The 16,235-nt window shown below is 44.0% G+C and overlaps 1 protein-coding gene across 2 annotated transcripts in view; it reads left to right on the forward strand.

The window, feature by feature from the left end:
- RCOR1 (REST corepressor 1) overlaps nucleotides 1-16,235 on the forward strand; it is an 81,943-nt gene that overhangs the window by 49,455 nt on the left and 16,253 nt on the right. For both annotated transcript variants that reach the window (XM_066552308.1, XM_066552309.1), the window contains 3 exons: nucleotides 8,819-8,871; nucleotides 12,909-13,070; nucleotides 15,649-15,767. In XM_066552308.1, the coding sequence (XP_066408405.1) occupies nucleotides 8,819-8,871; nucleotides 12,909-13,070; nucleotides 15,649-15,767 (334 nt within the window). The remainder of the gene's footprint in view (nucleotides 1-8,818; nucleotides 8,872-12,908; nucleotides 13,071-15,648; nucleotides 15,768-16,235) is intronic.

Below are 16,235 nucleotides of genomic sequence, written 5' to 3' on the forward strand. Positions count from 1 at the left end.
ACACTACTGCTTTGGTTTAGAGGCTACTGTAAGGATGATGTCATTCAAGATCTATGGAACTTTGCTGCCTTTCTGCATGGACTTCTTAGAGAGGTCAGACACAGCTTTGCACCTCTTCTGCTTCTAAGCCTATAGGAAGCAGATAAGTGCAAGAATGGATGCACTGAATGTTAGTGTCTCCCGAAGGCTGACCTGTCTGTGGTGGGGTGATCCACATCTGCTGAGGGCAGCAGCTGTGTGACTCAGACTTGTCTCCTTCCTCTTGCTGACTGCTGGCTTGCCTGATGCTTCCTTTCTGCCCAAGTGGCATCCCTCAAGGAGGTAGCCATGGGACAAATTGATCATTTCTTTTGCTTTTGTGTCCAATATAAAGGGAGTCAGCGTGGCTTCTCCTTCCTTGTCACAGGCCTTATTATCAGTAACAATAATAATGAGCTGTAATTTAACCTGATGGCTATTCTGCTCCTTCATACCCCTTGTGCATGTTCCCTCATGCTGCACAAAGACCCTGTGTTGTGGGGAAGTGGAGTTACAAATGCTCTTTAGGAAGCCTGGCTCTGATACAGGGCTTTCATTAGTCTGCATTCCTCCAACAGCAGAGAATATAATAGTTCTGGGTTTTAGGAGCTTTCAAAATGTCTTTGAGGTTGGAAAATTGATCTTGTGGAAGGTTTCACCCTCTTTAGAATGTTTTCAGTCTGGATATTCCTTGGTGGCTTCTGAAGCTGGTTGGCAGCAGGTTACTCAGTGAAGTTTTATAGTATTCCTGCTGACTGTTTTGCAGACCAAGAATTTCAATGTATAAAGCATGATGTGGATGAAGAGCTGAGAATGTTCCTAGGCAGGGTACTGAAACCTTGTATAGGATTGCTAGTAACCTGACTCTGTGGCCTCCCATACTGATTGTGTCATTAGTGTGTGTGTCAGATTGGTGTGGTGTTGGTGGTGGTGTTTGTTGGTGTGTTTGTTTGTTTGTTTTCAAATTAGCAAATATGGCTTTTGGAAAGCATTCACTGGATCAGGCATTCTCAAGGAGTGAGCATGATAATTTCTATACAAAAATCTGTGCAAAGGAGTTACTTCTAACCCAAGTTAGAATCCCCTGCACTGAACAATATGATTATTTTTTTTAATAACCTACCTCATGTCCCAACTGTATTGATAATGCTCAAGTTGCTACTTGAGTTGCTTGGGTGTGTTGCTGCCTGTAGTTGAAGTGTGTAATCCTAGGCTGTGACCTCCCAGTGGAGTGAACTCAAGCCAAAGTTTGACAGCAGAATAACTCTGGCTTTAGGGCTTCTCGGACTGAATTGAGAGCACTGTACTGAATAATGCAAAGAGCTATTCTGCCATAAACTCACTTTGTTGTTTCAGTGTTTTCTGCATGCATTTATCCTGTCTGTAACTTGTCGTCATACAAGTGGGAATGAATGTTTGCTCCCTGCCAGAAGCTAATGTGTTCTGTTTCTCACATGGGCTTTAAACCCAATATCAATTGGTTTGATAATTACATTTAATACAGTCCAGTTTCTGTGTCTGATTTAGGATCAGGCTTGCAGTGCTAAATGATAGCCATGCTCAGGTTTTGTATGGTCGCAGTTTAGGTCCCATGGTTATCTCATGTGGCTCTTCCTGTTCTGTGCTATGTCCCAAAGACAATATTTCCTCTTTGTTACTGCCTTGTCAGATCTCTCTCATCCTTTTCTGTAGCACATCTGGCAACATCTGGGTTTGTGGTACCCAGGGCTCTGTAGAGATTTAAACCTGTGTCATCCCTCCAGTAAAGTGGTGTTCAGTTTGCTATGGCAAACTATGCTAAAGCTAAGTCATTTGCTATGGCAGAGCAAAGTTCTGACTGTAGATTGAATGTGATGGATGTGTAAGAAGCAGTCTTTTTTCCCAGAGGATCCTCTGTGATGTCCTTACCATGGGCATCCACGTGGCCTTTCTGAAGGAGAGCAGCAGCAGCAGAGAGCATCACCCATCTGGCTTTCCTTCTGGCAGTCCTCATTAACACATTGCCCTGTGTACATGCAGTCTGTTGAGACTTCATGGTGTGATGGTGTCAGCAGAGGGTGCAACTTCAGGAAGGAACATCCATTGGTAAAGGCTTTAAAAGTTACATGTGTACTAACGAAAGGCCTTCCTTGGTAAAGAGTTTAAATACTTTTGGCAAGCCACAAAAATGGTGCTAATTAGTCAGTTCATAGTATCTGTAGTACAGCTTTCTAGCTGGTGTAGCAAAATCTAAAGGCAGATGAGTGGCATCTTTAACCATCACTGAGGTTTCAGCTTTGAACTTGTCCTTAGGCGCAGGCCATGCAAAGAGCAGTATTAAAAATAATTAAAAAGGAGGTAGGAAATACAGTGTTTCTTTTTAGTTTATTTCGTGTGCACTGCTTGGGGACTGATTGCCTTTGTGTGACACAGGAAACTCTTGGTAGGTATTAGGGTTTTTAAAGGGATAAATCTCCCAGTAGTGGGGCACTCTATTTTATTCCTTGATTTTTTTCTCTCTCAGACTGCAGTTTCTGTGCTCCAGGTGTGGTTCTGTGAACAGATTTTTTTCTCACCAGTGCAAGTTTATGTAGACCTGTTCCTACCTGCCTGCTTATCCCTGCCACTGTGCTGTGCTGGGGCAAGGAATGAGTCTCACTTTTGGCTTGAGTCAGTCTCATTCCTTGCTGAAACTAGGAGGGCTCATCATTTCTCAAGCTTGTGCAATCTCCCAATAAAAGAGATTTTTATATGGTACATAACCATATAAAACTATTGTGAGTAGCTTTCAGCTTTGGTGGTGGTCAGCACCTTGAGTGGCTGCAGAGCTGGTACAGGACAAAGGGGCAGCCTGTGTGGGTAGGGCTGGTGGCAGGACAGTCCAGGACTGCCTCTCCTAGGAGGCCAGAGCATCTCCATACTGCCAGCCACCACTCAGTGCTTGGATGCCTTTAACTGCATGCTTGGGTGAGGAAACTGATGTGCTGGGAAAGAGCTTTTGGGTGGCACAGTTTACCAGGTTCCCTGGGATTCCAGGCAGGGACTTGTGCTCACAAGTGGAAAAAGGTGGATGGAGGATAGGAGTGCTTAGTCTGGTCCTGCTGCCATAGGAGACTTCTAATGCACTGGCACCCTGTGGCCCTTGGTACATGGACAAGAGATGATATAGAAATAAAATCTGAGCAACAGGGGGTGAGTGGGTGGGAGGTTGATAGATACTGTGGAGTCCCATGACTCAAGTTACCGTGCCATGCTGCAGCATATTTTCTCTTGGTCCTATCCAAGTAAGCTTCTCCAGGTAAGGGGTAATTTTTCCTTTGCCTTGCAATTGCATCCAGACTTTTTTCTCATCTGCTGCAGATGCAGTGGAGTTGAAGCCCAAATCCTCTTGTACCTTCAGTTGTGTGAAGAGGTTTTTAAGTAGCCTTTGTGTCTGTGTAACTAGCACTCTCTGTTCCTAGAAAAGGTGTTAAAGGAGGCTGTGTGCCTGCCCAGGTGGGTCAGCACAGGGCGCCAAACACCTCTGTGCTCTGTCTCCCTCTCTTTTCCTGCCTGTTACATCACATCTTACCAAGAAAAGAAAACAGCTTTTCCAAGGCATAAGAACCTTTTGAATAAAAGCACAGAATAATTAAGGTTAGAACGACCTCTGCGATCAGGTGGGGTTTATTTTCATTCAAGTGGTTTTGTTCAGGATCTTTGCCTGCTTCCCCTGCTTCCAGTTGCAGCTGACCCTAGGAGGGAGCCAGTTGAGCAGGCTGGAGTGCTTTTGGCAGCTTTCTCTGCCGAGCTGGGACCACGAGGTGGCAGGAGCGTTCCACGGGTGCCGCCAGGGCAGCGGCACGGCAATGCAGCTGCTCGCTTTTATAGGCGAGGCGAAAACTGTGCTCCGTTGTTTGCGTACCGTCATAATTGTGTTTTGGAATTTGGAAAAGTTTCACGTGTCTACATGTCCTTATTTTCTTTATATAGTATAGATTTATTTTAGTCTTGACTCTCTTTTTTTTTTTTCTTTTCTTTTCTTTCATTTTTTTTCCTATACTCAGGGGAGATGGAGGGGAGGGAAAGATGTATAGCAACATCCAGAATTCCTTGCAGGTTCCAGCATTGATCAAACCCTGTGAAGCACATTACTGAGGCTGCAAAGGATGCTGCTTTTGTCCTCATTTCACCCTCTTTTGCCAGGGTATTGCATCACGTAATATGCAAAGTGTTCAGAGCTCCTGCAGTACCCTAGTAATAGGGGTGAACTGAGGTTGCAGCAACAGCTCTACCTCTGCATTCCTGTTGCTTTCCATAGGCTTTAGCACACTCACTCATGCTGCAAACCTGCCTTGGAGTTATTGAGTCTGCTGAACACAATGTGATTCTTGTGGGGTCATTGACAAGCAATTTGGGTGGGGGGAGAAATTCTCCAGAAGCACCCACTCAGAGAGATTGAAATGTGATCAAATGGTGATAAGGGGAGTCATTCTTTTCAGGCATTTCTCTTTTCACAGTTCTCCCGCCCTCCTGAAATAAATGCTCATGTTTACGTCTCAATTCACTGTTAAGGATGCAGGACTGAAAATCAGCAATGCAGTTGTTTGCTCTTTTTCCTCCTTCCCTGTGTCAGCCAAGAAGTTCCTCTTTCTTTTGCCACTGGTGAGGAATTTTTGCAGGAAGGTGAGTTAGCAAAAGGCAAATCTTTACGAGAAAGCTGGCTGGGAACAAGAAAACAATTCAGGGGGTTAAGGGCACCATTTTGGTCAAACTCCCCTCTCTAGAGGGCAGGAAACGTCTTTCTGTGCTTCCTTTGCCACTCCCTTCCATTTCCCTTACCTCTTTGGCTTAGTGCTACACCCAGGGTCCTTCAGTTATCTCTTATCTGGGAGATGTCTTTTAGCATCTGAGCACTCTGTGCCCTCTTTGCTGGTGACAGTGTGTATGTGAGGCTCTGTTTCCCTTTGCATCCCTGCCTTTTGTGCTACTCCTGCTTTCCTGAGCATGACTGGCTGTAGGAAGGGGCTCTTTGGGCCAATGCTCACTCCATTTTGGCTGTGGGGTGGACAGAGTGATCCTGCTCACCCCAACACAGCTAAAATGCACATAAGAGAAGAAATGTAGCCAAGTAGGTGAAGAAATACATTTTATGGTTCTCTTCTCTGTCCCTCCCCCCATCTGGTTTCTAGTAGCAACAAGAGCCTTCACAGGAGCAATGCATCTCCTGTCACACAACTGTCTCTATTCAAGTTTCATTGTATTTTTGGCCTGGTCTGTGTTGAAATATCTTTCTGGTGTAGGGAAATGAGTTGGATGGGAGGTGAGGATGCTCTTACCTACCCTGTTCAGGAAAAAGTTATGCTGGTAGGAAGAGTGCTTGGTGGTGTATTTTATGCTGGGGGAAATGGGCTGGGATTGCTCTGCTGCTCTTGCTTGTTCTCTTCTGGAAAGCAGCTCAGAGCTGTGCTGGCAAGCTGTCTCTGTGGTGTAAGCAGGGCTCTGCCCCAGGCTCCTGTGATGTCCAAGCAGATTGCTGGGTTACACACCGAGCGTGACTGAATGAATGCCACTGAAACACAGTGAGCACAATTCCATGTGCCCGCTGCCCTGTGCTTGCTAGAGGTGCAGAGGGAAGGCAGGGATGGAACAGGACACTTCTTTATCTGGTGTGGCATGTAAAGCATTGAGCTTGTAGCAATTCCAGGCTCTACTGGTATGGGAGACTAAAGGGATCCTGTGACTCAGCTGGTGCCGTGCTCTTCCTTGCTTACTTCATATGGAGGGGGAAGGTAAAGAAAGAGCGATCGGAAGGATTGCTCAAGGGACTGTCATTCCTCTGGGTGCCAGCATCAGAGTGAGTGAGCTCACAATTAGCCAAGAAATGACGAGCAGGAGGGGCAGTAAGCAGGCAGGAAGCAAGCCAAGATGACAGCGTGGTGGTGTACTCCTTGTCTGTCCTTCAGCCACAAATGCTCTTTTAGTGTTTAGGAGTACTACTGCTGTGTGCTCGTGGTCAGTTTACTGCCTTACTGCCTTTTTCTTATTCTTCTTTTCTCTTCCTCTGCTGTAACAATGAGATCTAATACTGAGGTGTTACAGAACCTACCGTGACAGTAAAAGCATCTTTTCCTGAAAGCTTACTTTCATGTTGTCTAGTCATTCATAATCTACTGTTTGGCTCAGTGGTGTATTGCCTTGTTGGAAGAGAAATTATATTGATATGTGGGGACCTTGCTAATATTCTTGCTTAGTTAGGAGAGAAAATGCTGTAATGACTTTTTGGGGAGCAAGTATGTTTTCGTTACTTAACAATATCAGGCATAAGAGAGATAATACGCTGGAAAGGAGAACGACCTCATCTTTTCTCTGTATATATTAAAGGATCAGATGCTGAAGTCAAATGAGGAGCTGTAGATCTTTCCACAGTGAAAGCAGGGTAGTTAATGCAGTAGTACTTAGCATTCAGGAGCTTAATTCAGCCTTGGACTTGAGAGAATTCAGCTCCTTTCCCTCCTCCTTCCTTCACGTCCTCCTTAAACAAAATATATAACACTGCATGTGCAATACCTGCTTTTTTAAGGAAGCAGAGAGCATTTAGCTGAATTACAGGGAAATGCTGCATGTAGGGTTTCCTGGCAGCCTTTGCTCTTGATGTGGTTTTGTAACTCTGGAAGCACCTGAAGTTGCTGTTCTGCCCCCATCCTACTTAGGTTCCCTGCCCCATTGGGCATGTGGAGGGAAGGCATGGTCTGTATATGAGGCAGTTCCCTTCTCTGTCCCTGTTGACCCTGTATGTCTCTTCTGGATCATGTTCTCTGCTTGTGATGTGGTTTTGCAAGTTGTTTTTTTTTTTCCTGTGGTGAACCTGATTTTCAGGGTTTGTACTGGGCATTGGTAACCCTCAGGATGCTCTATTAGGCAATGCAGCAAATTCAGCCTAGAAGTTGGTCATTGTCCCAAGCACCTCCACTGCCTTTGCAACTATTTTATTATGTTTCCCTTGTGCAAGAAAAGGTTGTTTGCAAGAATGGATGATTTTCATCCCAGTTCAATGTGGTTCTCAGAAATAATTTGTTCACTTAGAGAGACAGTTGTGTTTGTGTTGTAGCAGTGCAAATGAATGGTTGTGGCTAGACCTTTTTCCAGCAGGCTAATGAAACTTCTTCTGAGTGGATCTAGAACATGGAGCAGTGAACAGGTTTGTCAGCCTGTTGGGAGTTGCCATGGTGTGCAGGTGGGAGCCTGGAAGGACAAGAACCTCGTGGAATGTCCTTGCTAATGTGGAACTGTGCTTGTGTTTATAGTATGCTCTTCTCCTGGCACAACATGTGGCTGTATTAATATTCTCATGTACTTTTGCAGGGCACTTAACAAGTCCTTCTTTTCCAACACCTTTTTGCAAAAAGTAACACAAAGTTTTTGTACTTTTCACATGAAGGTCTGTGATTTCTATCACATGTCATATTGGCTAGTCTAAAGATGAGATGTCTACTTTAAATACCTAGATCTAAATTCTTATTATTAACGACAAGTTGAAAATAAGAGGCTGCTGCTCTCCTGCTGTGTGTTTTCTGATTTATCCTTTCTGTTTTCCCAGTACCTTTTGAGCTTATAGCTTAGTTAATAAGCTGAAGGAGTAATTGAAGACTGTCCCAGCTTGACAGAAAACCTTTAAAGAATACTATGCTATTCCATAAAAGTGTTCATAAAGGTAGAGAATAGGCAAGAAGCACATTTGAGGTCCAGACTGTGGAAAATGTGGCTTCCTTAGCTGCAGAGTGCACAGAACCATTTCTTTGCTGTGCATGCTCTTCATGAGTCTGGTGCTCAGCACTGTAACTTGCTTTCATCCCTCCCTGGGTATCTGTAGAAAAAGAAGGGGGAATGATTTTTGAGTTCATTGCTATATGACTCATTGTGAAGTCTAATTTTTGTATAAGGATGAAAACTTTGGCTCTGTGTATCAGTTTTAGGTGAGGGTACTACTAGCATGTTATTGAAGATCATACAGGCAACCAGAAAAAGGTGAAGCAGGAGTCTCACCTTTTAGATTAATTTTTTGTTTTCAAGGGTGTTACTATCATTACAGTGTGGTTAATAATGATCAGACACAAGGGCACAGACTTGACAACACCACCACTGCTACTAACTTTGATCCATTCCTCTCACATGGGTGCTGTTGGACATAATGTGGGCTCAGTCACTCTGGGTGAAGACATTTGGTTTAGTACCATCTATACCCAATATAAGTTCTCAGTGCATGTTCACATTGTAAAGATTAAAAGTTCATGGGGCATAATAATACAAGAGCATAGGGTTTGGTCCAAGATAAAAATTGCTGAGACCTAAGAATTGAAAAATTTACCAAGTGTCTGCAGTGGTTGTGCAACACTAGGATTCTGGCAGTATTGGAAGGTATGGATTGTGTCTGGGGATGTTTTTCCTTAAGAAAACAACTACTTTGGATGTGTTAAAATAATCAACCACCAACCAACCAGTAAAAATTGACCACAAAATGACCACACACCCCAAAAAGCAGCTGACACAGTCATGTCTATAGTTTTGATGAAGTTCTGAAATACCAGAGGCTGTGTTTCAGAGGTACTGGAACTGGATTGGATATCATGGACCATTTAAGCTTAAGGAAAATAGTTTGTCAGGTGGCTTGTTTTTCTTACCTTTCCTTCTGTTCCTGAATTGTTGGAGACAGTAGCTGTTCATGAGAGTTCTTTATGGAGGGCTGAAGTCAGAGCTGCAGATCTGGGTTTTAGACTGGGAAAGGGAAGGGGAGATGAGATCATTATATGAAATGCACTTACACCTTCTCTTTGTTTTTCAGTGGATGAATATATTGCCATTGCTAAAGAGAAGCATGGATACAATATGGAGCAGGTAACAACCCTTTGAATAGTTTATTTTAAAATACTTTTCAGCAAGTATTCAAATATGACTGACAAGTATTCAAACAACTGCCTAGAACTGCTTCTTTCTTTCTGTACCTTCTATATTTTCTCCTCTACTACTTGTCCCAAAACTGACTGTTCCTAATAGTAGCCTGTACTCTGTGGATACAGAGTTTGCCCCTAGTTTTGCATCAAGAGTCAAAAGAAGAAAAACAAAACCATTATCATTTCTAATGGAGTCTGGCCATGAGTATTATGCTTCCTCTGGTGACTGCTTCTTGAGTACTTTCAGACCCCCTAAACAATGTTAAAAAGATTGGCTTATCTTTGGACAGCTGCCTGATTGCACTGCAGTTTCCAGCTGACTGCTCCGTCTCTGCTTCATGGAGGCCTTGCCAGTTATTAATGAGCTATTGAACCATCATGTGCTTTTCTGAGGCAAACTGATACCCACAGTTATTTACCTTAAAACTGTGCTGCAAAACATTTTGCATTTCACAGATGAGCACCTTGCCTGTCAGTGCAGTAGACAGGGGATGACTTTGCCAGCGGCCACTGACCTTAGCAATGACCTGTAACTTAGGGCTGGAAATCCTGGTGTGAGGAACAGACCTCTCCTATATTCCCTGTGGTCTAGCATTGTGTACTAATATTTTCTGTGTTAACTGACAATGATTTCAAAACTTGCTGGGGAGATGAGTAGATCTGTGCCTGGGAAACTTTTCTGAATTCTGTGGAGTTTCCTCATGCACTCATACCTGCTCGGAAAGGGAAGGCAGGGAATCTCACAACTCAGTGTATTGGCAAATCACATACTGCCTCTACAAGTACAAAAACCTGAAAGTTTATGAAATTGTTCAGACAGAGGCTGTTAGCATAGAAACAAATACTTGGGATGGGGAAGGGCTTCTATGTAAATAATTCTGCTGTCATCCTTGAGTCAGACTTTCAGTGGTTGATACTCATGCTCAAAAAGACTTCTTGCTGAACAAGAACACTGAAGTTGAGATAGCCAGCAAAATTTCTGGCAAAACCAGGAATGATCAGGCTTGATAACTGTAGTTTCTAAGAGCAGAAAACAGCAATCAAATGAACATGAAGGGATCAAAAGGCTGTGAACCGAAAATGAAAATAAAGATGGTAACACTCTTCAGCTGATATTGGTATACCCTAGTATTGGTTATTGTGGATAACATTTGCCAAGAGAGATGGTCTTGGAATAGTAAAAATGGGTTTCATTGTTTTAGTGGAGAAGTGTTGTTTGGAAAGCAAAGACTGATACAGAAGACTGAAAATGAAGCTTGTGATTTAAAAAAAAAAAACCCGCTGAATTCTTGTGGTTTGAAAAACTTAAATTTAGCTAACAGAGATTTGCATTAATTTTAATGTTGAAAATACAGACCTCCCACTCAATCCTTTGAGTCTTTTTCTCCATCTTTCTCTCCCCCTCTGTGTACAGAAGTTGCACGACTTGCCACATTAGAGCGTAAAGTGACTGAGCAGCTTGTAAAAGTGTCCCTGCTCCTAAAAATTTTCTCATTCCTTTTGTAGTGCTCTCACATAATACTCTGGAGTTAAACATGTTTGCCATGTCCTTTGGGATTTCCTAGAGAGCTGTGCTAGGCATTTTCAGGAAATAACTGGAGAGGATCTAGGTTGTGTTGCTCTGGAAGGCACACATTCAGTTTGTATTACAGGGACTAGTGTCAAGGCTTTCAAATCAGGATGATTATTTCTGTCACCAAGGGAAACTCTGTCTTCAGCAGGTATCATCAAAGTGGCTGTTGGCTGAGTAACTGGACAAGCTGATACAGACTCCCTGGAAGCCAGTAAAAGCTCACTTTAGCAATTGGCCACTGTCTCTGGGCTCTGCTGGCCAAGGCAGCCCTGTCCACACGTGCATTCCCTGACTGCCAGTCACTTTGCTCCTCTGTCCAGGGGGCTTGGCTGACAGTCATCATACAGAGACTGCCTTTTTTCCACCTGTGCCCACTGCCCAAAACATCCCTTTAAAGGCTGAGATGTGCCAGTCTGCTGCAGGGGGAGGGAGCTGCTGGCAGGGTGCTGGGGTGTGTGCTGGCTGGTGCTGCTCTGCCCGGCAGGGTTCCTGTCCAGCTGCCCGATCCGTGCCAGCCCAGCTCCCATCCCTGCCCTTTCACTCCCCTTGCCCGTGGCTCAGGGCCCTGCTCTTGGCTCTGCTGCTGTTGGATCATGGCTGGAGGCTCAGGACCATGCTGCTGGGAGTCCCTGCAGCCAGGGCAGGCAAAGGGCAGGCTCCCCACAGGCCAGTGAGCTCTGGCAGGGCAGGCACTTCAGCTGTGGGTTGTTGTGCTGTGCTGTAGTAGTCACAGACTTTTAGAAGCACCACAGTAAGTCTGGCTGTGGCCTGGCCTTTCCTGCCAGCCTTTGTCAGACACCCTGGGACAAAGGAGCCTGGGAAGGCCCTGTGCTCACCTGTGTGTGAGTGCCGAGTTCTTCCAGGGCAGCACAGCTGGAAGATGAATACTGATCTCCTCTTAAACAAGCCTATAAGGAAAATCTTTTTGTTTACCTCTTGCTTTATATAAGCAGCTCTTCCCTCAGTCCTCACTAACACCATAGTGCTATGTAATGCTACCTTGCCCTCTCAAAATGTCTCACTCCTTGTTTATCCCTTGCTTCCTCATAGGGATGTCGGGTAGATCTCATATTTGAAGCTGAATGAGATTGTCAGGGGAGAGGAAACTCAGTCTTTCATGACTGAAAAATAGTTTCTTTGACCCATCCTTACCAGATTGGCTGTGTGGCTTCTCTGACCAAGTGACTGTGCTACAGCTGAGATTGCTACTTGTTCTGCATGGTGGCAGAAGGGAGGAGAAGGTGTCCAGACAGCACTGAGAGTCCAGTAGGATCTGGGCAAGATCTTGGATAACACTACCATTTATATGCATGCTCTCTGCAGAATCTCAGGGGTGTGCTATCCCATAAAGGAACTACTTTTTTGCATAGCAAAGTAATGGGGAAACCCCGATTTTGGAGGGATTTTGTAACGCTGGGCAGCCAGGGTGAAACTACTAGATAATGGTAACTGTGGCTGTGAAACCTGAGCTGAGTTTGCATATGATGAGAGGGTTACTCTTACGTTTTACTCAGCATGTTAGGGATTGTTTTCACTTCACAGCAATTGTGAAAGGCTGGTTTTTAGCTCTGCAGAGTCAGGCCTTCCCAAAATGACTTACAGTGTTTGCTGGCATGCCAGAGATAGTGTTGTGTCATAACACACAGGGGCTGCGGAGCTCTGGGAAAGGGGGGCTGTGCATGAGTGTCTCAGACACAGCAGAAGGGGAAGGGTTTGCAGGTGGTGAAGCACAGCACAGGCACTTTGGAACTGAGAAGCAGAGACTGCAACAGCAAAATGAGGTCTCTCATTTTGGTCTCTCATTTTGTTCCCTTGTTCTCTCAAGGGAACAAAAAGGCAGCCCCCAGAATGTGTGAGAATTATTCCTCCTTTGGGCTAGGGACTTCTTAGCAGCAAGTCAAGGTGATGCCTGTTCTCTGCCTTTCCTTCTTCCAGTTCTTGTTCCATTCTCTTCTCTTTTCCCATTCCCCCTCAGAAAGAACCCCATAAACAATTATAAAAACCCTCTGTCAAAGAAACCATCCTTCTAATTGCCAGGAAATGGAGTCCAGCACTGGAAAGAAGCTGCCTTTTGTCCAGTCTTTTTTAGATAGACTCCCCAAGCCTTTGCTCTTATCTGTGCATGCCATGATCAGTAAAGCTGAAGTAATTTCTTAAGTTTTTTCTCCCACCTTTCTGTTGCTAATCTTTTATTACATGATGACCTGTGTGGTTTTGATAAACTTTGGGCTGGTCTTCACAGCCTAGGATTCCAGGTTTCTTGCACTTAGAAAAGCATCTGATGTAGCTGAGAATTAAAATTATGTCTAACGTGTTGCCTCAGAAAAATGTCACAGCTCTCCCTTTCCATTTTCCAGTAATGTTTCTTTGGATTACAATTGTCACCTTGGTGTCTCTGTTATTTCTAGGCTCTTGGGATGCTGTTTTGGCACAAGCACAACATTGAGAAGTCTTTGGCAGATCTGCCAAACTTTACTCCATTCCCAGATGAGTGGACAGTGGAAGACAAGGTCTTGTTTGAACAGGCCTTCAGTTTCCATGGGAAAACCTTTCACAGGATCCAGCAGATGGTAAGTGGTGTTGCAGGAGTGGGAAAGCAGAACAGACTGTTGTCTTCAGTGCTGTTTGTGCTGAATGGGTGTCTGATGCTCTTGAGAGAGAACAGGCCAAAGGGGATGTTAGAGGGAGAATGCTGCCATGAATAGAAAGAAACAATATTATTCCCAACCTCTGTAAAAGTGTTTTCCTGAAGTGCTTTACTGGTTCAGGATAAACTATGACTGTGTGATTATTATTTTTTTTTTTTTGGTTGAAATTACAGTTTTCAGTCCCCTGTGTGCCGTGGTAGTGTTTGTCTCAGCTGGAGTTCAGGCATGGTCTGTACACATGCCCACACATATGCAGTAAAGATCATCTCTGTGCAAAGTTGATTTCCTTTCTTACAGTCTGATTTTTAGGAATTAATTTTATTGGATGGTGAAGTCTGTGCTTAATGTGATTTGAGACTGTCAGTGGATGCTGTGATGGAGGTTTATACATCCTTGCAAGCTTCAGTTCTTTGCTTTAGGTTGGTAATGATAATGTTTTAAATGTATGATTGAAAACTTCAGGGATAGGTTTCTGCCTGAAAGGAAAATGCTAGGGAATGTGCAGTTTTCTTTTGAAAGAGGGAGAAGATGGGTTGTAAACATTTTTATTAATTGTATCTTGAGAGTGTCTTCAAGTGGTTCATCACCTGGGTGGGAACTAGACTTTGTTCTTTGCTCTCCTTCAGTAAAGTAGCCTCTTGAGTGTTCCAGCAGGACCCAGTTCCACTGTCTGTGACCCTTTGAAGTGAGCCTAGGCTCTTGCAGTCTGTTCAGCCTCTTTAAAGTACTCGTGACACAGGTCTGTATTGCTGATCCTGCTGAAAAGCAAAAGGTGACTTGCCTTCCAAGGATGAAGGTCCCTTTTCAAAAGGATGGCAGAAAGAGGCTTGTTTTCATCATGTCTTCCTTGATGTTCCTTGTCCTTCACTGACATTCATTTCCAAATGTTCTTGGAGTCCTAGGGTCTCCCATTCCCTTGGGTCAGGTGATGGAACTGTTGAAGAGTAGAGCTGCTTTATTCCTGACTTCTTCTATAGGAGGGAAAATAGGGCAGGGGAATGTCCTGGGGAAAAGAGAACATAAAACCCATCCTGTTGGCTGGTTAACTGCCAAAGCAAGAAATTCTCAATTTGGTTTATGTGCAGAAGCATGGCTCCGTCCCTGAGTGAAGTGCATTCCAATACAGGGATGCCAAGCTCATGCACTGTTCCCTAGGTAATGATATTTTTTTACTGTTACTCCCAGGAAAGTGATTCTGCATGAAAGGAATTAAATGGCATGAAGCTTTGTGATTAGCAGGGGACAGGAATCAATGGCTCAGGAGCATGTTAGTTGTTAGTTTATAGATGCTGCCCCATTAGCACCCCTGCAGATTGGAACTGAGGGGAGAAATCTCCAAAGCCAGAGAATGAAAGGCAACTTACATTATTTACCAGAGCTGGTTCTGATATTTTGTCACTCTTAGTACAGGTTTATAGCCAAGTGGATGTTTGTCATGAACAGCCTTGTCCCTGATTTGGTTCTGTGGAACTCTTTTTAATTTCAGAACACCAGCCTGTTGCATGGCTGTTGGCACCACAACATTGCCTTAGCACCTGTGCTTTGCCAGGTGGATTTCTGCCTTTGTGCAGCTGTGGGCCAGAGTGGGAGTGCTGGTGTTGTAATCTGTTATTAGAACCTAAAGTCAGTCTGCAGTTTGAGAACCAGGCTTGTCTCAGGTGAAGACTTAAACTGCAGTGTTTGAGTGAAAGAGATCTGGCTCTTGCTCAGAGTTTTGTTTTCCTCCCCACCTGCTCTGCCCTCCAGACTGAATCAGACACTTAAGTAACACATGTTTTATTCATCAGAAAAGACTGGACTTTCACCTTTTAAAAGTCCTGTGTAAGAGCATCCCTGTAGAGCTCCTCAAAAGCAGATAATTAGTCTTAATGTAGTTCTATGCTTTTTGGAGGCAGACTTTTCATTCTTAGTTACAAGGTAATGGCATTTGTGTAAGAGGACAAAAAAAATTGTGTTTATCTGTACCCTCAGTTCACCATACAGTAATGTTTCACCTTTTGAAAATATCCTTTGTTGAGACCTTTGAATAGACTTTGTTATGTGAATCTGAATAAACCTATTTAACCAAACCTCAAAGATATGCTTGGGATGTTTGCAATTCAGCAGTTTCTGTCATTGTTTACATGTGTCCGTGTTGGCTTTAAAACTGTCTGGTTTAGGTCTGTTCTGGCTTTAAAACTGTTACCTCAGTTTTGAGGCCTCATTTCAGATTTGCTCTTGCTGTGTTCCCCTCTTCTGGAGGGAAGCAGCTGCTTGACTGGTGAGTGGAAGCTTGCTGAGATGCTCTTTGGAGACTTTGATGTCCTGAATAGTAGGCACTAACCTGAAATGCTCCCCCTTAGATATTTCTGGAAAGGTTACAGAACTGGCTTGCTTGAGCCTTTGAGAGAATCCAATGTCAAGAGGTCAGATGTTCCTTGGAAAAACAGACCAATTGTATGTGAACTTCTGGGGATACTTTACATATAAACATATAAAAGGATACATGTTTAATTTACAGCTTCCTGACAAATCAATAGCCAGCCTGGTGAAATTTTACTACTCCTGGAAGAAGACAAGGACTAAAACTAGTGTGATGGACCGTCATGCTCGTAAGCAAAAAAGGGAACGTGAGGAAAGGTAGGTTTGCAAGCAGAAAGGTCATGTATTGCACACACTGATTTCTTTAGTCTGTCCCGAAATTCCTGTTAGCTTGTAAGAAAGCAGATACAGGATTTTCCCCAAAATGTTTCCTGGTACCACACCTTTCCCCACCCCTCTTCCCTGCTATGTTTTGCTTTGCTTAAAGCCAAAAGGCAGTTGGCAGTAAGCTGTGTTCCCTTTTTGACACTGCAATTCCTGATTGCTCTCCAGTGCACTGGTTACAGTCCCACCATTCTAAAACATTTTCTGTGATACTGCTTGAGGGTTGGGAAATTGAAATTCAATCTGTTTACAATCTGATTGGCACTGTTGTCAGCAGAACCAGAAAAGCTGATAAGCAGGACAGTAAAAGGAATGAATGAAAGAGCTGAAATCTGCCTTTATTTCCTCCACGTTATGCTCAGCAGAGTGAGAACGTGCACCTGCTGCAGGAAACAGGCTCCA

This window comes from Molothrus aeneus, chromosome 6 (genome assembly GCF_037042795.1).
Source record: "Molothrus aeneus isolate 106 chromosome 6, BPBGC_Maene_1.0, whole genome shotgun sequence".
Lineage (NCBI taxonomy): Eukaryota > Metazoa > Chordata > Aves > Passeriformes > Icteridae > Molothrus > Molothrus aeneus.